This window comes from Vigna angularis, chromosome 9 (genome assembly GCF_016808095.1).
Source record: "Vigna angularis cultivar LongXiaoDou No.4 chromosome 9, ASM1680809v1, whole genome shotgun sequence".
Taxonomy (NCBI): Eukaryota; Viridiplantae; Streptophyta; class Magnoliopsida; order Fabales; family Fabaceae; genus Vigna; species Vigna angularis.
Genome location: NC_068978.1, coordinates 20,142,879 through 20,168,368, shown reverse-complemented (window position 1 = coordinate 20,168,368; position 25,490 = coordinate 20,142,879). Strand labels below are relative to the sequence as shown.

Here is a 25,490-nt window from a genome sequence, read left to right as displayed (position 1 = left end):
GAAAACATGTCAGAGAAGAAGAATATTAGAAAAGAACATGTAATAATTCTTTTTATTGCTTCATCGCTTAAGAGAAGGTGTTCTATACTCTTTACAGCTAATATTCTTTCACATGGATATAACGATTTCCCCCTTTTTAAGTAAGGATGACACGTCATTTAGAACAAAATCTCTAAAATAAATTGACTAACAAATAACTTGTTAGGACGATCAATAGAAATATGTGGAGCATTACTTGAATTGTATTCAACATCTGGGATAGTAGTGGACTATACTCACCTTCTACATTGTCAATAAAATTAAAGTACTTACTTGGGTTGTATTCACCTTATGTATACTCAATAGGGATAGTAGTGTAAGGACAAATGATTCTTTCATCATAATCAGATCAATGATTAAAGCGATTTCCACAAGTCCGTCCTATGCTTATTTGTTGGTTCTCACGTTTTTGAAATAATTTAATTCAGACATAAAAGTAATCTGTTCATATTTGTCTTACCATGCATCTAGTTGAAAATGGTAATTATAAATATTGATAAAATAGTTTTAATAAATAACACGACAATTTATTACTTTTTTTTTCATTCCATAACATGAGAACTTGGCGCTACACCAGAATACCTTTTTTTTTTCATTTCGTAATGAAGAATAATGACAATGGCATCACAATGTTATGATTTAATTTTTGCGAATAAAGTTATATACCCTATCGTAAGAATAAAAATATATTTTATCCTTTTTCATTATCTGGCCACTATTTAGAATCAGTCACGAAAACTTATTTCATAATGTCAAAGACTTTCCCATCCGAGTCCTCAACAAATTTCGTGGAATATATTACTAAAATTTTTAACTTAAAAAAATTTGAATATACAACAAAAAAAAATTAATCCCAACTTTTTTTACGCTTAACATGTAAACATTGTTTAGGACATAACATATGGAATAGGTAATCATTTTCCTTGTTCAAATAACCACAAATATCAAATCCTTCCCTTCCAGCAAAACTAGCTTCAATTTAAAAGTTTTATTTTTAATTTTGTATTAGTTAAAAAAATCGGTCTAAACAGTAAAAATTCAAATGCACCGGCAAACAAAACTTAATCTGTTAATTTATTATTATAGGGTATTTGCTGATATATATATATATATATATATATATATATATATATATATATATATATATATATATATAGAGAGAGAGAGAGAGAGAGAGAGAGAGAGAGAGATTTAAGAGTACACGTGGCTCAGCCCTCGAAGCCCTTGAGCGGAGTTCGAATCACGACACCCAGAGGGAAGAAAGGCGCGCTGATTGTCTCTGCAGCCGCAGACGGCTCTAGTTCGCCGGCGGAAGCGCTTCCTCCGGCGGAGAGCGAGAAGGCGAGTGGCGTGAGTGTGGAGAAGCTTCCTTTGGAGTCAAAGGTGAAGAGAGAGAGGAGCAGAAGCTGAGGATGAAGCTGGCGAAGAAGATAAGGTTGCGAAGGAAAACGCTTCTTCGGAAGCGCAAGTTGAGGAAAAAGGGTAGATGGCCACCTTCAAAGATGACGAAATTGAAGAATGTATGATAATCTATGAAAACTATTACTTTAATTTCAATTTGCTTTATGTAGGTTTAAACTTGTTCTCATTTTATTTTCACTGTAATTGTTTTGCTATCCAGCGTGTATTTTGACAAATTTATTAATTTCCAATGAAGCGTGTTTTGTCTGTTTAGCTTTCCACAATTCGGTGAAATAGGGATTTGATTTGGAAAATATGAAAATTGAAATGAGTTTCTTTTCAAAACTTTAATTTATTTTATTAATTATACTTAAATTTATTTATCTTATTAAATTTATTTAACGTGTTTTTTAATTAATATTAAAATAAAAATGTGTCAAATAATAAAAATGTTATAATAAAATATTTTTGAAGGATGTCACGTATCAGATTCTTTTTGAATTTTTTAAATATTTTTTAATTATTTTTATTTTTTACTTTTTTTATATTTATTTTGAAAAATAAAAAAAATTGTCTTATCAAGTTGACATTAACGTGACAATGGTAGTATAATATGACACTGACAATATCATATGTTATTACATTTGCCTCAATTTGATCATATATTTTTATTTTGTTTATTTTGTCTCAATTTGGATCGTGTATTTTTATTTGGCTCAATTTAGTTTTAATTTTTTTTAAAACTAAACAATTTTGTTTCTTTCCAAATTCAAACAAAATTTAATTTGTATATAAATCTTTACAAATTTTTTCATACAAATTGATATATTTTTTATTAGAAAAATAAAAAAATTACGAACTAACATACGATACATTTTTATTTATGTAGTACTAACGAAAACAATTTAATTACATTACAATTTTCAAAATAAAAACTAAACTGAGACAAATAAAAATAAGCAAACTCATTTAAAAATTTTCTACAATATTAAACAACAAATAAAATCATTTAAGCTAAATAATATGAATGAGCAAATTATAAATATTAACATTTCAATAATGAATATTTTTGTGAAGGTGATCTACACCATAATAATAATAATTATTATTATAATAATAATAATAATAATAGTAATAATAATAATTAGTAGTAGTAGTTAGTGTCTCACTATACTTGAATCCTAAAGGATGTTGGGCATTTCAACCTATACCTCAAAGGGTTTCACTTAGCACTTCCAAAATTTTCTGACATACCCGTAATGTTCCTCTTTAAAACGTGATTAATTTTAATAAAACAAGAAGAATCTTTTGACTAGATTCTTTGACCCAACATTCTCGTCCTTCATTAAAATATCTCGCATTTTTGTTTGTTGGATTTCAACCTTCGAAGCTCTCTCTGCCTTTCTTCATCTTTCTCCCTTCTTCTTCGCTCTCTCCATCTTACTCCAGAAAGATCCACATATCACGTTCTGCTGCTTATTGGGTGGTGAATTTGTTCAACTTTTTCCTTCATTAAGCTCTTGAAGGTTGGTGCATTGTAAATCCTTCCTTGTTTAATTTTTTTTTCCATTAGAACATGATTCTAAATATAGAAATAAGTTGGATATGTATTAAGATTTGTATATAGAAACTGTTTTGGACGAGAGAAAGGAGAGGGATTAGAAAATTGTGTGTTGTTTTGAGAAATCAGATTTGGAAATGTGAGAAGGGAGAATTTGTGCGATCCAGAAAATAATGATTTTAAAATAAAGTAGTTTTGAGACTTTGGGTTTTTGTTCGGAAATTAGCGTTCTTGAGTGTATATTTTGTTAGAACATAATTTTTTATGTTATTTCTTTATTTTTATATTTTTGCCTAGGGACAAAAGGGTCTTTTACCTTTATTTACTTGGTGTAGAAACTAATTAAGGGGTGATTTGTTGTTTAGAAACCCTATAAACTCTAAATCAAAGAGAGAAAACAGAGGAAGATAGGAGATTGACATTTTGGGAGAAGAAGAGATAGAGCGACGATAAACTCTTAGTGTCAAGGAAGATTGATGATGTTTTAGGGTTATAGAGAAAACCTTATAATTGGTCAAGGTATGAGAAAATTTACCTTTCTTTGTTTATGGTTGTATGTTATATGTGTTGTTGATTATCTTGATTGGTAATCCTTGTTTTGATACATGTGTATATGATTATGATTATCTGTGGTTATTGTTGGGTAAGAGTTTGTGTATGAATGTGAGTAGGGTTTATGTAATATCTGTGATGAATTTTCTCTATGAATGTATTATGTATATTTTGTTGGGTTATCCCAACAAAGGGTTTGATGTTAAGGGAGAACAAAATTATGATGCTTAAGGGTTTCCATACAAATATATGTTGTAAGTATTGGGTTATTGGCCTCCCTTCCTATGTGGAGAATAGGTCAAATAATGTGGACCATTATGTCTCAATTTGTTTTAGTGGAGATGGGTTAGATTAGTAAGACACATTAGAGTCATTTGAAGAGAGGAAAAAATCAAGTGAGAGAGAAAGGAAGAGAAGGAGTCATTCTCTGTATAACATAAAACATGCACTGGTGTTTTCGTCGTTGTGAAGTTGTGCACCGTTGGATCTAGCTGGGTTTTGGATAGTGAGTTTCAGACGTATGGTTATTCATTCTGACCGTTCGGATCGTCAATCCAATGTCTAGTTTGGGAGAAAACAACCTCGCATCAGTAGCTCTGTTTTCAAGAATTTTCATCTTCTTGGTTCTCATCTGTAAACAGTATCCTTAGTTAGTTTGGCTGATTGAAAACCCTATTTGGTGTTTTTTATCGGAGACTCTCTTGCACCCTATTATTGGGGGTATAACATGTCAATGATTGGATCTTGATGATTCAAGTAATGTATTATACGTGTTTGAGTATGTTTACATGGGTATGTGATGCTTGAATGCATGTATGATGTGTCAACTATGTTTCCACATGATCTAGGGTTGATGTATGTATGTTTGAATGCTTGAATCATGTCCAAGATGTGTTTCAATTCGACAATAATTGATTATCATTAGTTATAATCGATTATCTATGCATTGATTTTGAGTGTGGTTTCGGGAATAATCGATTATTTGGGATAATAATCGATTAACCCTTCCCGCGTCATGTTTCCGGGTAAATTTCACTGAGACAATCGATTATCTTAAGTGATAATTGATTATCACAATGCATTTTGGTGAAAAATGGCGAATTTGATGAAGAATGGACGTGAACCAAGCCTAAGGAGCTATGGAACATGATGATAATCAGAGATTGAGGTTAGTGGTTATCTTTAGGGTCAGTTTGACTTGTGGTTGATAGTGGAGCATGAGTAAGTGTTGAGATGTACTTGAGTATGTGATTGATGAGCATGAGAGTGGAAGATAAGTCTACTTGTTGTACCTCCTAGTTCTATATGTGGATAGGTGCTTCCTTTTGCCTTATGTGCATTGGAAGGAGATGATCAATAAGGAGGCTAGAAATGTCCTATATGGGAGGCTACAGGTGGGTTGTAGGAACAACTACAATCTGTGAGGTAGGGTAGAGGAATGAGATAAAGTTTTTCCACTATGGTTATTAGTAGCTTACCCCATAGATTGTGTTTGAGAATAAATTATAGACGATGATCGTATAACGTGTTATACGTGAACAAACAATGTTATAGATGTTCCAGAGGCGTGATTGACTCGAGAGAGGATAACCTTGAGATTCATTTAAAGCTATTTTGTGTTACAAGTTAAGACAATATAATTGGAGTATTTCCTTCATTATTTTATTACTCGAAATAATGTAATTGGATAAGGTTTTCTTTAAGTACATTTTTGCGCTATGATAAATTCTGAATTTTACCAATTTTTTTAATAACACATGATATCACAGAAAATAGGATGTTATAGAATCGGATTTCGAGATCCGATAAAGGGAGAATCGATTTTCAAGATCCGAATTCTCCCTTTCGGATTTTCATATCCGATGCATACGTTTTCATATCAGTTTTTAATTTTCCATAAATTTGTCATATCAATTTGAAATAAATTAATTTTTTTATTAAATTTAATAAATTCATGCAAATTATTCTGACATTATAAATATCTAATTAAACATTTATAAATTCATACAAATTTTTTTAAAAAAATGAAAAACTAATATAATAATTAAAAAACTAATATAATTAAACGGTTAAAAAAAATATTCTAAAACATGAATCGGATATGGAATTCCGAAAATCACAACATCGAATATCAATATCCAATTATTCTTTTATCGAATTTTGACATCTGATGTTGTGATTTTCAGATTTCAATATCAGATTCATGTTTTTGAAGGTTTTACTTTTCTTCGAATGTTGACATCTGATGTGCCCTCTATCGCATATCGAAATCCAATAAAGGAAAATCGAATTTTATTATAAATCCATGCACTTTTTCTGACGTGAGCAGCTCCAATGCCAACCACCAACACAACACCACCCCTCAAACCACCACCTATAGCTACCTCGAACACGAACAACCTCAACAAAAATCTCTCTCAATCACTCTGAAGGACCACACTGAACCAAGCAAGACAAAGAAATGATATGGGGGTGTAGGCAGAGTTTCGTGAAGACTGAAGTATATATTCAACACTGTTTCAATCAATGCAATGCTGCTTCAATCAATGGACTGAATTCCTCAACGATTTCGATCAAAAAATTTTAATGCACAACCATCTCATTAATTAGGAGGGCATTTGTGAAAATTTGGGACGTAGGGTAAAACCCTTGAAGGTGTAGAGTGAAATGCCCGAGAATGTTTGATTCTATTATGGCAATAACGATGGTTTGGGCCCATTTGCATTCGAATTTTGAAATCGATGGTGGCCCCCCTTCTAAATTATAAAGAGTATTTCATCTTTCACTTCCAACATTCTCATCCTGCACCTCCAATCTCTTAAAATACCCCTAATTAAAGAGATAATTATCCATTAATTATTTGTTTATTGACAAATTCTATATAACATTGAAACCCTCCACTCGCATTTCCCCTGTCAGCAAATGCACCCTGCACCCCATTTCTCTACACCCCATTTCCTTTCACCCCATTCCATTTCCTTTATTTTCATTAAGTGTATTCCAATTTACAGTGAGGAGAGGGTCTTTACGTTTTTACTTTTCTATTTTGGTGTCAAATCTTCTTCTCTTGTGTATTTTGCATTTCAGTAGGTTAGATAAAAGTAGGTAGATTATATAAGATGGAAGGACCGGAGCATAAAGGAGTGAAGAGACAAAAGGGCAGACAGACAGAAACAGAAACAGGTTGTTGAGAATTGGAGGTGGTGCTTCGAGGGAGGCAGGCTTGGCGTTTGGAGGTGGTGAAAAAACAATACAGGTATGAAGATATATACCTCGGATATGAAAATCCGAAAGAGGAGATTCGGATCTGGATACCCGATGCAGTCTTTGTCGGACGTCGACAGTCGATGGGAAAAAATTGTTTTTCGGTTGTCGACAATCGATGGGAATTTTTTTTTTGTCGCATTTGGAAATGCGATGCATATGTTTTTAAATTTATACTTCGCACCTCCAGATCTGATGGTGCTATGTATTGTTTCGGTTTTCAATTTCTGTGTATTTTTTTGCAGTGTGTTTTAAAGAAATGATTAGTAAAAATGGTCCAAAGTTGATAGAGAATTACATATGTTGTGAGGTTGCAATGATAATTTGGGACAGTGAGAGATGGATGGAGGGAATGGAGTGTAGTGATATGAGTGAAGAATGTGGGGGTGTTGTTTATGTTGGAAGGGTAGAAGAAGAAAAGATAATGAGAAGAAATTGTGAAAATGTAACATATTTGGGAGGTGGGGTAGGGGTAGTCTACTTTAGGTTCATGGCTGAGCAGAGCTTGTGAGAAAGATAAGAAAAGAGAAGAGAGAATTGTATAGCCAAAGACCAAGCCAACCCTTTACAGGCGCACACCAACTGTTTGAAACTTTTCTTTAATTTATATTCAATTTGTATAGATAAAAAAAAGGAACTTCAATCTTCATTATGACTAAAGTTAAATCACAGGCTTATTTACTTCCATCGTGCTGTGCGAGAGAAAGGAGGGCAAATGGTGGTACTGTGCGTGAGAAAGGAAAGCATACGTGAGGGGTTGAGAGAGAGTCAGCAAATGACATCCGACACACAAATTCTAAAACATATTTTAATTAAGGGCATCCTAAAACATTTTAATTAGGGGCTAAATAGATATTTTAGCAAAGTTTGGAGGTGCAGGATGAAAGGGGCTTTGGATGTGTTGGATGAAACACTCAATTATAAATTATAGTTATACAATAGCATATTTCTCTTTGCACCCCACAGTTTCCATTTGAACCCAGAATGATTAGAAGAACAAATTAATTACTCCATTTTGACCCCACGACCCTCCCCTCCTGCCTTGCCGCCTTCTTGCTGCCACGGGTTGTATCATGAATGGATGTAAGAAAAAGGTATTTTGGATTATGCAATTTAAAAATAATTCTTTTTGAAAAAAAACTGTATAATTGTGTTATTTAAAAGGTGTTTCTAAAGTATACAATTTAGAAGTAAAAATATAATTTGTGAATTGTTTAATTTAGATTCTTTTAATCAAAATATAAATTTTGAATTATACAATTTTAATTTTTTTTTCATGTAAAAAGGTACTTTTAAATTACACAATCTAAAAATAAAAAAGTTTCTGAATTTTACGGTTATATTAACTTTTTATCCATATAATTTGGAAGCTTTTCTTAACAAAAGTATAATTTAAAAATGGAAACATAACTCAGGTAATACAATATAATGAAAAAAAGTTAAAGGCAAAGTAAACATGATCATATTTATAAGATGTAGAAGAAAAATTATGGGAATGCAACAAGAAATCCCTCCATTTCAAACTAAAAAACCAATATGCTATGCATGTGGCCAGTGGTGGTGACATGGTTGGCGTTTTCCATCTTCAATTTTTTTAGTCAAATGTGAAATGAAAAGTTGGCACTCAGTCACAAGACCTAAAGAAAACATAGTTGACATGAGATATTGTCCAAAATTTTATTTCATTCTTAACATATTTGTACCTATTCTCTCTGTCATTCTCATGTTGTCTATTTTGAACAAAATAAAATTAGAGGCAAATCCAAAGCGAAGTAGAAATAGTAAACCCTAATGAGAAAAAAGTGGGCCAATCCATATATTTAGAATGAAAAAAAAGAATATGAGCAAAAGCACATAGAAAAGGGAGAGGAAGAGAAAAAAACCCTAAGAGAGAGAGGAAAAACATAACTGCTTTAACGGCCACCTCTATCCCTACCTCATCACACCTACTTGGCCATTCCTCCATCGCTCCTATTCTCCCTATACCTTTCCTATTTTCTGCTTCTTCCTTTTCCTCCATTTTCTTGGAAACCCAAAAGCAAAATAAAAAAATAAGAAACCCAAACAAAACATCAGGGAAGGGGAAAAGAAAAAGAAAATTCAGCTCAAACCATACAAAAGAACAAACAATATCCTCAAAAATTCTACCAACGTTGCTCTTTCCCTCAAACAAACGGTGCTTTCAGTGTCATATGTCCAATGTCACCACCTTAGAGATTATTCATTCGTTGATTCGTTGTTTCACAATTTGTTGAACTCTGGAAAACAATGCAATACAACATCTTCCCAATAATGCGTAGCTTCAACATCATTGACGGTTGCAAGGGAACTCAATTGTATACTATCAACCCCTCCGGCACCGGCACCGCCACCTGCAGTGGTATTGGCGATAAGCTTCTCCAACAACTTCACGATCACATTAAGACCCAAACCCTTAGAACCAAATCCAATCGGAACTTCATTTCTCCGAACACCACCCCACCTTCCGAGGTTGTTTTCTGTGAGGGCACCCTCCTCCCCTATGGCCTCCCCATGACAGAACTTCTTGAACCCAAAATTGAACCGTCCCTCGTCTCTCCCGATTTAGTGGAAACCCTCGCCGGTGCTTATCGTCGTGCCGAGGACTGCCCCCAGTTCGAGCGCACCGAGGTCTTCCTCCAGCAATGCACCATCTTTCGAAGCTTAGCAGACCCCAAGCTCTTCCGTCGCAGCCTTCGCGCCGCTCGGCAGCACGCCACTAGCGTGCATGCTAAGGTCGTGCTCGCCGCTTGGCTGCGCCACGAGCGCCGTGAGGACGAGCTCATCGGGTCGTCTTCCATGGACTGCAGAGGGAGGAACCTTGAGTGTCCCCGGGCAACCTTGGAGCCAGGCTATGACCCGGAGTCTGTGTTTGATCCTTGCCCATGCACGCGTGCACGTGCAGTGAATTCTGATGCTGATAGTGATGTTGGTTATAGTGCAATGGTGGCAGAGGATGATGACGACGATGAGCAACGCCCCACGTCCGAGGAAGAGGATGGTGACATGTCGTTCATTGTCGGTGAAGATGAAGTTAGGTGCAATAGGTTCAACATAGCCTCACTTTCAAGGCCCTTTAATACAATGTTGTGTGGTGAATTCGTAGAGTCAAAAAGGGAGCACATTAATTTTTCACAGAATGGTTTTTCTGTTGAGGCACTGAAAGCTGCTAAGGAGTTCAGTAGAAGTAAGAGGTTGACCCATTTGGAGCCTATGGCTGTGTTGGAGTTGTTGTCTTTTGCGAATCGTTTTTGTTGTGAAGAGATGAAGCATGCATGTGACGTACATTTGGCTTTGCTAGTTTGTGACCTGGAGGATGCGTTGTTGCTTATAGAGTATGGATTGGAGGAAACTGCATACCTTCTTGTTGCAGCTTGCTTGCAGGTGTTTCTCCGAGAGCTCCCATGTTCCATGCAGTGTTCGAGTTTTGTGAGGATGCTTTCTAGTCCAGAGGGTAGGGATAGGCTAGCCATGGCGGGACATGCGTCATTTATGTTGTATTACTTTTTGAGTCAGGTTGCGATGGAGGAAGAGATGAGATCTAACACAACTGTGATGTTGTTGGAGAGGTTAGTGGAGTGTGCAAAAGATGGTTGGGAGAAGCAACTTGCGTTTCACCAAATGGGCGTTGTTATGCTTGAGAGAAAAGAATACAAAGATGCACAGCATTGGTTTCAGTCAGCAGTGGAGGCAGGGCATGTTTATTCTACGGTGGGAGTTGCAAGGGCCAAATACAAGCGTGGCCACACGTATTCAGCATATAAGTTGATGAACTCACTTGTTTCTGAACATAAACCAGTTGGGTGGATGTATCAAGAAAGGTCTTTGTATTGTATGGGGAAGGAGAAACAAATGGACTTGCTATCAGCAACTGAGTTAGATCCAACTCTTTCATTTCCTTATAAATTTCGAGCTGTTTCTTTCTTGGAAGAGAACAGGATTGAATCTGCCATTGCAGAAATCAATAAAGTAATCGGTTTCAAGGTTTCTGCAGATTGCCTTGAACTGAGAGCTTGGTTCTTGATTGCCATGGAGGATTATGAAGGAGCCCTTAGAGATGTTCGGGCAATTTTGACGTTGGATCCAAATTATATGATGTTTTATGGCCATATGCATGGTGAGCACTTGATAGAACTTCTCAGTCCTGTTGTTCAACAGTGGTGCCAAGCTGATTGTTGGATGCAGTTGTATGATCGGTGGTCCTCTGTTGATGATATTGGTTCATTGGCTGTTGTACACCAAATGTTAGCAAATGATCCGGGGAAAAGTCTTTTACGTTTTCGACAATCTCTCCTTCTGCTACGGTGAGTGAAATCCCTAAACTGATTCAACTTATTCTAGCACTAGCCGTTTCTGACATAAATTCCAGTTTCTCTTCATATTTTTCTATGTACAAGAATTCTATGTGAATGAGTTGTCATAATTGGTTTGTTTTACTATTTAGTAGGTAGTGTCGATACTTGATTTTTATCAAGTTAAGATGGCTAATTTGTCTTTTATACATGGTTCATCAATCTTGCAGGTTAAATTGTCCAAAGGCTGCCATGCGTAGTTTGCGGATGGCTAGAAACCATTCTAATTCTGACCATGAAAGACTTGTGTATGAAGGTTGGATATTGTATGACACTGGTCATCGTGAAGAAGCATTAGCAAAGGCTGAGGAATCTATTTCAATTCAAAGATCATTTGAAGCTTACTTTCTCAAAGCATATGCATTAGCTGACTCAAATCTTGACTCAGAGTCTTCTAAGTATGTGATCCATCTCTTGGAGGAAGCTCTAAGGTGCCCTTCAGATGGTCTTCGGAAAGGGCAAGTGGGTGTCAAGCTTTTGGATTAAACATGTTATGTTGATTGATATCACTGTTGAAGTATATAATAATGTATTTATTATATTTTCGTTCTTATGAATATGTAGGCACTGAATAATCTAGGGAGTGTCTTTGTAGACTGTGATAAACTAGACCTTGCTGCTGACTGCTACTTGAATGCACTCAACATCAAGCATACACGAGCACATCAAGGGTTGGCACGAGTATATCATCTTAAAAACCACCGCAAAGCAGCATATGACGAGATGACAAAGCTAATAGAAAAGGCTCGAAGCAATGCATCAGCATATGAGAAACGTTCAGAATATTGTGATCGTGACATGGCAAAGAGTGATCTTAGTATGGCATCAGAATTGGACCCTCTCAGGACTTATCCTTACAGATATAGAGCAGCTGGTGAGTCTCATACAAGTGATTCTATTATCCTTTGTTTCCTCTTGATCAATAATGAAGTGTGGGATCTTTTGAGTTTGTGCTTGTCCTTGTAGTTTTCTACTCTTTTCTTCTGATTTATGGTCTTGGTTCATGTTGAGATAACATTGTGTGCTTTCAACAAGCATCATGATAAAGCAATATGAGCACAATATAGTTAAACCTTTGAAACAAATTAGTGCAATGTTATTGCATGCACGAAGCATATCAACTTCTGACTAAAACTTTGTCTGCCAGTTTTGATGGATGATCACAAGGAAGCTGAGGCAATAGCAGAGCTTTCAAGAGCCATTGATTTTAAGCCAGATCTACAATTGTTACATCTTCGAGCGGCATTTTATGAATCAATGGGTGATTATGCTTCAGCTGTGCGGGACTGTGAAGCAGGCCTCTGTCTTGATCCTAATAATAATGAAATTCTTGATCTTTGTAACAAAGCACGAGAGCATCTTAGAGAACAACCAAAGTAGTAGAATCAGATGTTTCAAAAACAAACATGCTTTCTAGAGTAGTGTTCCTTATAGGGAAAACCCTATTCTTCCCAACCTATCATCATTGTCATTTATCTGTTAGAATTTTCTCCAAAAATGGCACGATATGTATATCTTTCAGCTGACCTTCAAAAGAGTGGAACACAGAAGGGAAAAAATTGCAAAGGTCATTTGGATTACAAGAGAAAAGAGGAAGTAGAGAAGCAAGATTTTACTTGTAAATATATGTAATGATGGCCTATGATTTTTCAAGAGTATGGTCAAATAGTACATACAACTGTGGTTCTAGTATGCTACACCAGAGAACTGGTGATCAGTTATTAGACAGAACATGTACATGAAAACCAATGTGTTCTGTAAGTCCAACAGTTAGATACTCACCGTTACATTTGTTCCTAAGCAAATGTCGGCTCAGCATTGTGGTGTAACATTTTCCACTTGTAAACACAATTTTCCCTAACGACCTTTTTAACTTATATTCATGATGGGTTCTCTTTGGAAAAGACAAATCTATAACTAGTTATATAAGTTTTAACCATTCAATGTGTGCTTAGTTCGTCTCTATGTATTACTTTACACTTTTACTATTGTGTGAGTTGTTTTAAAGCTTTACATTGCCTTGTAAAACGTTATTAAAGAAGTAAAACCCTAGTGTCAATTACGAGGACGAAGAAATATTAGTAATTTTTTTCTTTTATATTTTGTTTGTGATTTTCCTATATTTTTAACAAGTTTTATTTGGCTTTGGTGATCTTAATGGGCAGTAGTTGCTTAATTCATGTATAACAACATACTAAATAAGCAAAGTTTTTTTTTGTTTCGGGGGAGGGATGCATATAACAATGAAATCTGGCAATTTCATGTTAATTTTTCGATATCATGTTACCCACAATCACCAAAAAAAACTATCATGTGGAGGATTTTATTTTAATTTGCAATTGTTTCACTAGTACAAAAATCGCGTATAACGTCTCATAACAGAACAACCAACGTTAACAATGACCGGTGATATTGTTGTAAACAAATTCAATAGCTTCACATAACCAGCTCGACGTAAATTCAATCCCTTTTTATTATATTTTTCTTTTTTCTTTTATGGAAGCTTTGACGTTTTATTTTACAATAGTTATTCTTTTTATTTTTTCTTTTAAACTAACCAATAAAACGTCCAATTACTAGGGGCTTCGACGTTTTATTATGTGCATGAAGCCAAGGGTCACTCCATTACACATCAAACTCTTTTGGGGCTTCAACATTTTATCGACCAACCAGAAGCTAAAGGGTCAATCCCTTTTTTATTATATTTTTCTTTTTTTCTTTTAAACCAATCACAAAATGTCGAACTCTTTGGGGTTCGACGTTTTAATTGCCAACAATTATTCTTTTTTATTTTTTCTTTTAAACAAACCCATAAAGCATCCAATTACTAGGAGCTTCGACGTTTTATCATGCTTATGAAGTCAAAGGATCACTCCACAAAACATTGAATTCATTGGGGGGTTCGACGTGATGGGCACATTAATTCTGGCTCCCAACAATTATTTTTATTTTTTTATAAATGCAGTTTCGGAGCCTTGGATAACCTCTACTCCTCCATTTATAAAATTTCTCGTAACAACTCCTTCAAGGTTTCGTTGTGTTAACTTTTTTCTTTGTGATTCTATTAGCTCCTTCAAGGTCACAAAAACGAGTAATTTCTTTTTGGTTTGATTATTTGTTATGTTGAAAAGCTTGAAGGAATGATAGAAATACAAAGATAAAGGTTGATACATTTGGATTTCGCACCCTTTCAAAACGCTACAACTTCCATTCATAAAATTTCTTATAGCAATCTGTTAACTTTTTTCTTTGTTTTTCTATTAACTTCTTCAAGGTTACAAAAGCAAGTCATTTCCTTGTGGTTTGATTCTTTCTGCATGGTGAAAAGCTTGAAGGAGTGATAGAAATCCAAAGAAAAAGGTTGAGAGATTTGAATTTTGCACCCTTTCAAAACGCTACAACCTACATTCACCAAAATCCTTCTACATTTTAACTATCCCGTGGATCTTTTCGTTGTTAGATTTTCATTTTTTTCCTATGTTTAGTGTTATTATGCATTTCTTTTTGTTTTTGTTTTCATTTATGAACATACTTTATGTAAAAATGGATTTCTTTTAGAAATCCTTGAAGTTGTTTTACGTCGAACTCTACCAAAATTTGACGTTGGTTTTAAAACAAAAGGGAATATTACGTCGAATTCCAATCGAATTCGACGTACTACTGGTGGTTTAAAAGAAAAAAGAAAAAAAGAGATTTATTATGCTTTTCGTTTGTTACCAAATACGCTTTCCCATGCACAGTTAACGTCAAAGACTTTCCAAATTCGACGTTCAAACATTATTAATTGAAAAATAGATAGCTTGAGATTCTAATATGAACTGCTTCTAGATGAAGAAGAAAACGTTGAAGCCCCAGAGAATTCGACATACTATTAATGCTCTAGTAACAACACACAATTAATGCTTCCAGCCACTCCAATGCCCTTCACGTTGAAGCCCCAACGACTTCAACGTGCTATGAGAGGTTAAAAAGAAAAAAAAGAATAAAAAAAAGGGAGCGACCTTTGGCTTCTAGATGGAAAATAAAATGTCGAAACTCCATAGGACTTCAATGTACTATTAATGCTCTGATAACAACACACAATTAATGCTCCCAACCACTCCAATGCCCTTCATGTCCAAGCCCCCGACGACTTCGATGTGCTATAGGAGATTAAAAAGGAAAGAAAAAAAAAAGAATAAAAAAGGGAGAACCTTTGGCTTCTGGAGGACAAATAAAACGTCGAAGCCCCATATCACTTCGACATACTACTGGTGGTTTTAAAGAAAAAAGAAAAAAAGAAATAAAAAGGGAGTTACTCTTTGGCTTCTGGCTGACAATAATATGTCGAATACCTATCAAATTCGACGTACTATTAGTGGTTTAAAAGAAAAAAAGAATAGCGCGCTGGTTTAAATATATACCACCATAAAACGTCGAATTGTCTGGGGCTTCGATGTTTTATTTAAATAGAACATCGAATTTACTGTGTGTTCGATATTGAATCTGTTTTAGTGAATGTAAAAAACATAAAATAGTCTCACTGTTTCTTCGCGCTTTAATTTCTACTTGAACTTTCTTCTTCGAGGACGAGTGCAAACAACAAAGAAGGTTAGTTTTTAGCGGTTTATGTCTTGCGAAAATCATTTGATACTCATTTACTTTGTTTTTCATTTGGTTTGATACTCATTTACTCAGTGAACTTCATCTTCTTATCCAGCGACACCATTTCGAGGTTGCTTTTTTTCCCCTTCAATGTATTACGTATGATATATGTGTTCGTGTTTGATCTTGTGTTTGTGGATTCTGAACCGTTTCTAGGTTAGTTGTTTTTTCCTTCAACGTATTACGATAAATATTTGTAATTCATGTACGTATGATAGTTTTTTTTTCCTTCAACGTATGATAGGTATTGTTTGTTGGTTCTTGACGTAAGTTAGCTTTATTTTTTGACGTGGATTCTTTGCTTTTGTTGTTTTAAAATTACTTAGAGTAGTATGGATCGAAGCTGGATTCATGAAAGTCGTATTAGTAAAGAGTATGAGCGAGGGATTTTTGAGTTCATAGAATATGTTAAAGAACACGCAAAACCAATGAATGAGGCATATTTTGCCCTTGTGTTCATTGTCTCAATCAAGTCTGTGAAGACTTGGACAACATCCGTGATCATCTGTTTATCTATGGAATAATGAGAAGTTATAAAGTTTGGACTTGACATGAGGAAGTATTATATAAGCCAACAATGTTAAGAGGTTCGGATTATGTCGACGAATGGATGAGTGATCATTTAGACGAAATGGTACGTGACGTAGGCGAAGAAAATTATGGAAGAGCTCATTTATACGAAAGTCTTAAGAACAATTTAGAGCATGGTGATCATTCTAAAAAAGGCACAACTTGTATGGTTTTGTTCTCTTCATAGGAAGATGAAATCAGATTTGAAGTCCTTGTTACAAGCATAAGTATTACATTCATTAATATAAATTCATTATGATATTAATATATTAACTTATATTTCTAATGTTTCAAATTTGTTTAGAGTTGTGGCTAAGCCAAGAGCACAACAAATTGAAATTTTATATCCTAAAGTTGGAATTTGTTGATCTTTAACTTATTAATTTTCGTAGTCAAATTTAAACCATTACATTGACTAAGTTCTTTCACATGTTTAGTGTAACAAGCAGACAAATTCCTGGGCATGTGGCTACTACATCATGTCATGAATGAAGACAATCATCCGAGCACGAATCATAACATATTGGATTGAGGTAAAAATTTACATTTGAAATCTTACAAATACCAATAAACTTTTCACATTTGAATGAATTTAATAGTAAAGTTTCCTTGATTTTGCAGCAGTTCAACAATTCCAATTCATTACTAGAGGCCATAATAAGGAAGTTAAGAGGGGAATGAGCATAATATTTGAATCAACATTAAATATCTCTAGCTTTAGGTCTTTTTTGTTTTGATGATCGCATATGTTTAGCTTTTAGTTTTACTTATGAGTTGATAATAACATGATTTAAATAAACTTTTATTGATGAATTCTGTGAATATATTCTTTTTGTTTTGATGATAGCATTTGCTTTAGTCTTTTAGTTTTACTTTTAAATTGGAATTGATGAATTGATGATAGCATGGTTTTAAGTGTGAATTGATGAATTTTGTGAATATATAAATTGAAAAATTAGTTTATGTATTTTAGGTCTGGTAAAATGAGCAAAAACAAACCATATTTAAAAAAGAACACTAGAGTTGACGTCGAACTATACACTGCTCGATGTTAATATACATATATTAACGTCAACCTATACATTGATCGACGTTAAACCATCTACAGTGGATTACCATACGCAACACTGGACGAGCTCTCTTTGGCTTACCGAGGGTAAACGATGACGCCCATACAATTCGACGTCAATTTTATGTAGTCCCCAAACAGAGGACGCCAAATATTCCTTTAAATATAACTATTTATTCACATATTATACGTCGATCTACTTATCACTCGACGTGTCTATAAACAACAAGTAACATCATTTTACATAATTCGACGTCAACTTTACATCCAACCTTTTTCTATTGGACGTCAACTTTACGTCTCGTTCCCTTAAAGTGGATGTTGAATCTTGCTTTAAATATAAATATTTATTCACATATTAGATGTCGTTCTCTTTACTACTTGGCGTGTATATAAACAAGTAACGTCGGGTTATAGTATTCAACGTCAAAGTTACGTCTCCCGATATGACGTCGATCACAAATTCACCGTTAAAAGCCCAAAATATTCGACGTTGTACATTGTTTTTGTAATACTGTTTTTATCTTCTACAAATTAATTTGCGGGGTCTTTTAAACCTCCAAAATATATTTGTCACATCCTTTTTGTGGAGGTTTAAGACGATTTCTGATATCTGATTTATATTGTGAAGGGTTTTTTTTGAAGAGGGTTTTAACATCTCTTCAATTTAGTGATTATATTATAGATGTTTTAAACCTCTCTTATTTGTATTTATTTATTTTGTGGGTTTACTGCTTCATTTTGCTAGCATTATTTCTGTTGGGATAAACTTAAATTTTAGGGTTTTATTAATAATTTTGTTTAGATATTATTTTATTTGTTTTTTGGATCTAGTAATATTTAGTTTGATTTGATAGAGATAAAATATGGATACATAGTTATAATTTTCGGTTTATCTAGGTACAATATTATTTTATGATAGATTAAGCATATTTTATTTTTAAGATAGTTGATATTTTATTTTCAGATTTTAGTTTTATTTCCGTAATATTGTAAGTATCACGACTATTTAAAGCCTTCAATTATCAATGAATAGTAAGACTCAATTTCAAAAAAGACTTAATACCTTTTTTTGTCCCTCTTTAGAAGGGAATTGTTCAATGTCGTCCTACCTTTTTCAAAAATTTCAATATGGTCCCACGTTGTGAAAAAAGTGTCCAATTTAATCCTTTTTGGTCACGGCGTTAAATATTTAACGATCCTGCTGACAGAGTGGACTGATGTGTGCAACGTGGCTTTTTACCTTGGTAACGTGGCAGTGACAGTGTTTGTCATTAACTGAGAACATGGCAGTGGGCAGTGCAGTGATTAAAATTGTGAGCGTTAGGGTTTGGTTTGGGTAATTCCAAATCGCGATTTGAGGATTTAGAATGGGTTCCCAAGGGTGTTCTTCGTTTTCGAAAAGCTGGGCCAAAGGATCTTCTGGTTCGTCCCATGGTGGTGCTTGTAGGGGAGGTGGGTTAATCCCTACTTGTTACTGTGGTGATATTGCAGTAATGAAAGTGGCCAAAACTACGAAGAATGCTGGGAGAAATTTTTGGGGTTGTCCTCATTACAAGGTTTGAAGTATACCCTTCTCAGTTAATGTTTTGTTTAGTTGATTTGATGGATTTGTTCATACATTCCCTAACATGGTGAATAACAGGGTGGATCTTCAATTGGGAACTACTGTAACTTTTTCAAGTGGTGTTGTGAAGACAACGTGGATGAAAAAGATTGCACAATTCTGAAGAGAATAAGTGAGCTGGAAAATGCAGTGAAGGATTTGCAGAAAATCCAGAAAATGATGAAGTTGTTAGTTGTAGCTTTGTGTGTGTATTGTGGTTGACCTTGTAATTTTGAAGTTGTGGTTAGGTTGATTTAGTTAGATCGTGAATTTGGGTGTTTGTTATAAGTTGGCTTAATACCTGTTATGTATTTGGATGCTTGAAAAAAGTACGTTGACAATGCGAAGGTGTTTTGGTTGGTGTAATATCAGTTATGCAATGCAATGCAATGTAGAAAATGTTCGAATCAGTCCCCCATTTGGTTTAAAAATGTTGGAACAGGTCAACCCAATAATGCATATGACTGAGGACTAATGGAACATATTACAAATCTAAATACAAGCTTTGACCAAAACATGATGAAAGCACTTTGGTTCATTAAATAAAGGCAGTACAAGTTTGTCACCAAAGTACATGATATTGAATACATATAACCTCCAATTCATCTAAAAAGACAATACATGTCTGTTACCAAAATAAAGACAGTACAGTACATAATAAACCAATTCACCTATCTATCTATCTTTTCTTCTGACTCTGAATTTTGGTGGACGGGATGATTGGGAAGTTGGAGGTGGCTGGGTTGGTTGTGTTGTTTCTGGTGACTGGGTTGTTTGTGTTGGCTGGGTTGGTTCTAGTGGCTGGGTTGCTTCTGGTGGGTGGTTTGCTTCTGCTGGTTGGGGCCGTAAAGGGCATTTATTCCTGTTGTGCTTTGTCTGACGACAAATGGTACACTTTTTCCTATGCCCTCCAACACGCATTTGAGTGTCGTCCTTAGTTAACTCCCATGCCTCCAACTTGCGTTTTTTCTTTGGCCTCCCAGGCATCTTCCGTATCAGTGGTGGTAGAACATCATTGAAATTTGTGGTTTGCCATAGTTGGGGACCATTGAGTGGAAAAATTATGGAGGCATACACCTCTTCATATGTGGATCTTCTGAAGCAAGTGGGTATAAAATTTTTTGGATGAACATTACAGTAATTCATTGCTGCAATTGCATGACAGCATGGGACGCCACTGATCATCCACTTTCTGCAGCTACAGTCTTTAGTGTCCAGATCCACTGTGAACTTGTTCCCAACAGATGAAGTGTGCCTAACCTAAAAAATCTTTCGTGCAACCCAGCTGAAAGAAATAAAGCACATCAATGAACGTAAATAACAAAATGTATATAAATTGTGGTGATAAGATTACCTTGGCAGCCAAAATCTAGACAAATTACATTCTTTCTGAAGCCTCTTCTTTATCTTTGGGCATATTGTGAAGTCCATAGATGCCACCTTGCTTCTGTTTGTGGCCCACCTTTTCATGAGATACACTTTGATATCCTCCATCATTGTGATAATTGGTTTTCCTCTTGCATGAATGAGGACACTGTTGAAAGCTTCAGTGATGTTGTGATAACTTTTTGGCAAGTATACCAAATCGTTCCAAGTAATATAGAGTAAGTTCAAAGTATCGTTCTCCCAAGGGACTTGTGCAACACATGACAATTCTTCCTTTTATAACTCAATTAGACATCAAAGTGTACAAAAATAACACAAGAAACTCTTTTTGGTATTTTATCAAACAGTTGGTGTGCAAGGAATTTATATTTAAAAGAAACTTTGTTGGAATTGAGTTTCATGAATCATATGAAGATAAAACTCTGTACAATATATCATTATTTCATTCAAACATTCACATCAAGGCATACTAGTCCTAATCCCTTAGCAACTAGTTCTAAATTAATATATCAAAATGCTAATCCCTTAATCAATTTAACATACAATTTGCATTAAGTCCGATGTTAAGAATGACCAAGTTATTGAGTCTATCCCTAGATCCCAAATCACTTAGGTGCTCTATCTATGTCCATGTTCAAAGTTACTTTCCAGTAATCAGAAACATTCAAATAACATTATATTTTCATACAATGATAGTAAATTCAAGAAAGAGTATATGAACGAACAACGATATATTGAACAGGAAAAGTACATCACAGTGAGTTCATTACATCCAATTCCAACGAAAGAAAAACTACTCCTAGTCATCTAAACATACACATTTGAAGCAATCCCTTGCAAAAAATGGTGTCTTGATGCCTTGGAAGTAGTCTCCGGAAGTTCCTGAGATGTTTTCGTTTCTTTCTTTTGTCCGGAACTTCTCTTAGAAGAAGATGTTTTTGTCGCTCTGTCACGTCTTTTAAAGCCACTTAAATTCATTAATTCGCTCAGCGCACATGTACTGGTGCGCTATGCGAATTTTCTTAACTGCTGCACTTTAACTGATATTATTCGCTCAGCGCACAGGTACCGGTGCGCTATGCGAATTTTCTTCTTCTGGCAGGCAGTGCGAATTTTGGCTTTCGCTTTGCGAAAATTGGCTGACAGAGTCTAAATAATACACCATTTCCTGTACAATATTTTACATAACAATCTACTACCTATTACAACTTTTCAATGAGGAACAACATGAATAATTACAAGATTGAGCTTATTAATAAGTATAAAAACTACTCTTTTTCACACTTATCATGTTGTTATCAAGGGTATCACACATTGGTTGAGCTGTGAAGCGAGACCTTGACCAAAACCTGTTGAAAAAAAATAATTCTCAAATGGGTTACAATGCATCTGTGACAGTAACGTGTATATAATGGGTTACCTTGGGGGAATGGCTATGAGGTATTTATATGCTTCAACATTGACTTCTTTAATTTTCAGCATTTCTCTCTCCCAAGCCTGGGGATATGTGGTGGTTGCAGCACTCCACATCAGATTTTTTAATACCTGCCCACCAAACCTTTTCCTAAAGTTTGCATAGAGGTGCCTTACACAGTATCTTTGTTCTGCCCGAGGCAAAAGCTCTTGGATAGCTAAGACTAACCCCTGCACAATTAAATTTAGTAATAAAACCATATCCTATACAAAATCATTAACTAAAAATGAAAATAAGTTGCACATTATACCTTCTGCTGGTCTGACATCCATGTGCACCCTCCACATACTTGACTGCCCCCGAGGTCTTCAATTAATAATTGCAAAAACCATGTCCAGCTGTCTTTGTTCTCCACTTCTACTACTGCATAGGCAAGGGGTACCATTTGGTCGTTTGGGTCCCTACCAACAGCAGTCAGCAGCTCCCCCTTGTAAACACCTTTCAAAAAACATCCGTCTAAACATATAATGGGCCTACAACTTATGAAACTATCTTTACAAGCTTTGAGACAAACATACATTCTTTGAAAGATTGAGTCACCATTATGAGAGTCAACTTTAATTTGCACTGTTGACCCTGGATTACACCTCAACAGCTCATGTCCATAGTCGTACACCCTTTTATATTGTTCTATGAAATCTCCTTCAACCTGTGTTGTGGCAATTAACTTTGCCCTTCTTGCCTTGGATATTGAAACATTTGTATTCCATTTTCTTAATGCTTTAGAACGAATATCATTGACCTTTAAACTAGGATTCTCAACTATAGATCTATCTATTTCCTTACTTAACCACTTAGCATTCATCAGTTTAATATTAAGTTGTCTACTACAACTATGAGTATCAATTATCTTCCTCAATTGCCAAATTTTTCGTGACGGCAAATAACCACAATAAGCTAGCCATGGGCACTTACCTTGGCCACCCATGCATGTCACCCTCACCCTACGATTATCATTTTTGATAAATTTTAGATCCCTCCCAGCATGAACAACATACCTTCTAATAGCATCCTTAAACTCTTCCTTGTTAGTAAAAATAGTGCCCACTTCCCACTTGTAATCTGCCATGGACTTCTGCTTTGCATACTTTGAGAAAGAACCTACATCTATTGTATCATCATTGTCATCCTCCTCACTTGCACTATTTTCAGGAGTTAAAAGCTTATCAGACTCCCAATCATCATCTGACAAACCCCTACATTGTGGGGTTTCTTTTTCACTGTCTTCATCATCCACGTATTCATCACCACTCAGATCATCCATTCCTGCTGCATCATCACTGTTCACTTCCACTTCTTCTTCACTTTCGACCTCAATTTCAGCCTCAGTATCCACTTCTAATGCTTTTTCACTTACATCCTCAACTTAATCCTCATTCTCAACCTCCACTGCAACCTCATCATCTTCTGCATCCTCATGCTGAACATCCTCATTATACACTGAATCCTCCTTCTCAACCTCCAATGCATCGTCATGCTCAACATCCAACCAATCCTCATTGTCAACATCCAATAAATCGTTATTGGGAACCTCCAATCCTTCACTTACATTCTCAACATCCCGTGCATCCTCATTCTCAACATCCACTGCATACTCATTCTCAACCTCCACTGCACCCTCCACTACGTCTTCCATTCCTTCTTCACCACCCTCAACATGTGCTTCTCCTCCTACGCCACTATCCTCACCACTCTCTGCATGCCCTTCACATAGCAAATGAATCTCATTCTCATCATTTTCTAAGATAGTTGCTTCGTCCACCCCATGCACAACATACAGGTTCACTTCCCCTAAATACTTAGCCACATTAATCATGTTCATAGCTCCTTTATCATTCTCAACCTTATGTAGAACATGTTGGACACTGTAATATAATTCTTCTACTTGCATGTATCCCATATGGTTAAGTGAACCTAATACTCCAAAATAACACCATTTATCGGGGTCTACGTCCCAATTAACTATCTCTCCGCCTATATAATTAAAGGGGACTTCTTTGATCAAGGTCCCACCATGGTGGACCACTACCCGAAACATGTCATCAGACATCCCTACCCGAACCCTACAAATGCAAACGGGGGACCACTAATTTCAGTTAAAATAAGACCTATGGGACCACTATCATGCATATAAAGAAGACAACTTTTCACAGAAAACAATTTCACCCATAGTTAAACCCCCCTCAAACGCGACAACAATGAAAATTTTTTTGAAAAAAGACAACAATGAAAACATTTTCGAAAAACCTCTAACCTGATTTGATTTGCGGAATTGGATTTCCTCTGCAAATTTCACCTTCAAGATCACCCAATTTGGATTTGAAGGTCCTCCAAAATGCTTATCCCCAAATCGCGATTTGGAATTACCCAAACCAAACCCTAACGCTCACAATTTTAATCACTGCACTGCCCACTGCCACGTTCTCAGTAACTGTCACTGCCACGTTACCAAGGTAAAAAGCCACGTTGCACACATTAGTCCATGCTGTCAGCAGGATCGTTAAATATTTAACGCCGTGACCAAAAAGGATTAAATTTGACACTTTTTTCACAACATGGGACCATATTGAACTTTTTGAAAAAGGTAGGACGACATTGAACAATTCCCTTCTAAAGAGGGACAAAAAGAGGTATTAAGCCTTTCAAAAAACTATCAGAGTACGTATATTGTGAGATTTTCTCAACAGTAGTATCAGAGCCGATGGTTTGTCTTGGTGACCGGCTCAGACAAGTATAATGATCCCTATACCAAAAGTCTTCATAGCAAAAGGTATTCAGGTAAGCGAGTTCCGTTAAGATACGATGGTTGGGTTACTCGTGGTTGTGGTTGGTTGGAAATGTTTCCGTTGGAGGGGGAATGTACCTATGTGGAAGGGATTCGCCCTTGAGGGAGAGATTGTTGGGAATCCAAGTGTGAGTCGATGTACCACATTGGATAAAAATTAGAAAGTAGAGTAGTATATAAAGATGAAAGACTCATTAACCCATTGCCTTAAGGTTTTGGGTAAAGAGTGGTGTCGATCCCTTATATAGTTGGCTCAGATGTTATTGGTGTTTGTGTAACCCATAGGGAACCACCTCCTTGATAGACCCATCAGTGGTATCAGAGCTTTATGCTTTGAGTACCGAGAGATAGAGAGGAGAGAGTCAAACACCGAGAGAGAAAAAATGAGTGCTTGATTTTTTTGTGAGAGAGATGACAAAGGTAGTCAATGGGATAAGTGTGCTACAATTGTCGAAAAATACCAATTACAACAATTGGTCTTTGCAGATGAAGGTTCTTCTTGGATCCCAAGATGTATGGGACATAGTGGAGGACGAGTAGAATGAACCTGCGGATGATGAGCATCAGACAATGGACCAGATTGCTGCATTGACAAAGACAAGAGTGAAAGACAGATCGACTATGTACTTTCTGTATAATGTAGTGGATGAATCTGGATTCTAGAAAATAGCTAATGCAAAGTCAGCAAAAGAAGCATGAGAAATTTTGAAGGTGGCATACAAAGGAGATACCCGGGTGAAGCAGGTCCGAGTATAAGCTCTTAAAAGAG

General features: G+C 35.6%; 3 protein-coding genes across 3 annotated transcripts; 2 read left to right on the top strand and 1 right to left on the bottom strand.

The window, feature by feature from the left end:
• The first annotated feature begins 9,085 nt into the window (after positions 1–9,085).
• On the top strand, positions 9,086–12,567 carry LOC108346623 (ethylene-overproduction protein 1). The gene is made up of 5 exons (XM_017585686.2): positions 9,086–9,751; positions 9,809–11,139; positions 11,358–11,649; positions 11,752–12,061; positions 12,335–12,567. Exons 1-5 carry the CDS (start codon positions 9,086–9,088, stop codon positions 12,565–12,567), a joined length of 2,832 nt encoding a protein of 943 aa, XP_017441175.1.
• A 6,273-nt stretch (positions 12,568–18,840) lies between these two features.
• LOC128193917 (uncharacterized) lies at positions 18,841–19,298 on the top strand. The gene is made up of 2 exons (XM_052868112.1): positions 18,841–19,029; positions 19,116–19,298. The coding sequence occupies exons 1-2, from the start codon at positions 18,841–18,843 to the stop codon at positions 19,296–19,298; spliced, it is 372 nt and encodes a 123-aa protein (XP_052724072.1).
• A 959-nt stretch (positions 19,299–20,257) lies between these two features.
• On the bottom strand, positions 20,258–23,200 carry LOC128193916 (uncharacterized). Its single transcript, XM_052868111.1, has 5 exons — positions 22,477–23,200; positions 22,226–22,374; positions 21,883–22,106; positions 20,459–20,640; positions 20,258–20,361 (listed from the first exon to the last, which is right to left on the bottom strand). Exons 1-5 carry the CDS (start codon positions 23,198–23,200, stop codon positions 20,258–20,260), a joined length of 1,383 nt encoding a protein of 460 aa, XP_052724071.1.
• Between the last annotated feature and the right edge of the window lie 2,290 nt (positions 23,201–25,490).

What these genes read in the sequence shown, in the direction of transcription:
- LOC108346623 (XM_017585686.2), top strand. Translation starts at nt 9,086, where the DNA reads ATGCAATACAACATCTTCCCAATAATGCGTAGCTTCAACATCATTGAC. An exon ending in CAATCTCTCCTTCTGCTACG is followed by an intron (nt 11,140 to 11,357) that starts GTGAGTGAAATC and finishes TCAATCTTGCAG; the next exon opens with GTTAAATTGTCCAAAGGCTG. An exon ending in TTACAGATATAGAGCAGCTG is followed by an intron (nt 12,062 to 12,334) that starts GTGAGTCTCATA and finishes TTTGTCTGCCAG; the next exon opens with TTTTGATGGATGATCACAAG.
- LOC128193917 (XM_052868112.1), top strand. Translation starts at nt 18,841, where the DNA reads ATGGGTTCCCAAGGGTGTTCTTCGTTTTCGAAAAGCTGGGCCAAAGGA. An exon ending in GGGGTTGTCCTCATTACAAG is followed by an intron (nt 19,030 to 19,115) that starts GTTTGAAGTATA and finishes GGTGAATAACAG; the next exon opens with GGTGGATCTTCAATTGGGAA.
- LOC128193916 (XM_052868111.1), bottom strand. Translation starts at nt 23,200, where the DNA reads ATGGATGATCTGAGTGGTGATGAATACGTGGATGATGAAGACAGTGAA. An exon ending in CTCATAGCCATTCCCCCAAG is followed by an intron (nt 20,641 to 21,882) that starts GTAACCCATTAT and finishes CTTGCCAAAAAG; the next exon opens with TTATCACAACATCACTGAAG. An exon ending in GAAGAGGCTTCAGAAAGAAT is followed by an intron (nt 20,362 to 20,458) that starts GTAATTTGTCTA and finishes TATTTCTTTCAG; the next exon opens with CTGGGTTGCACGAAAGATTT.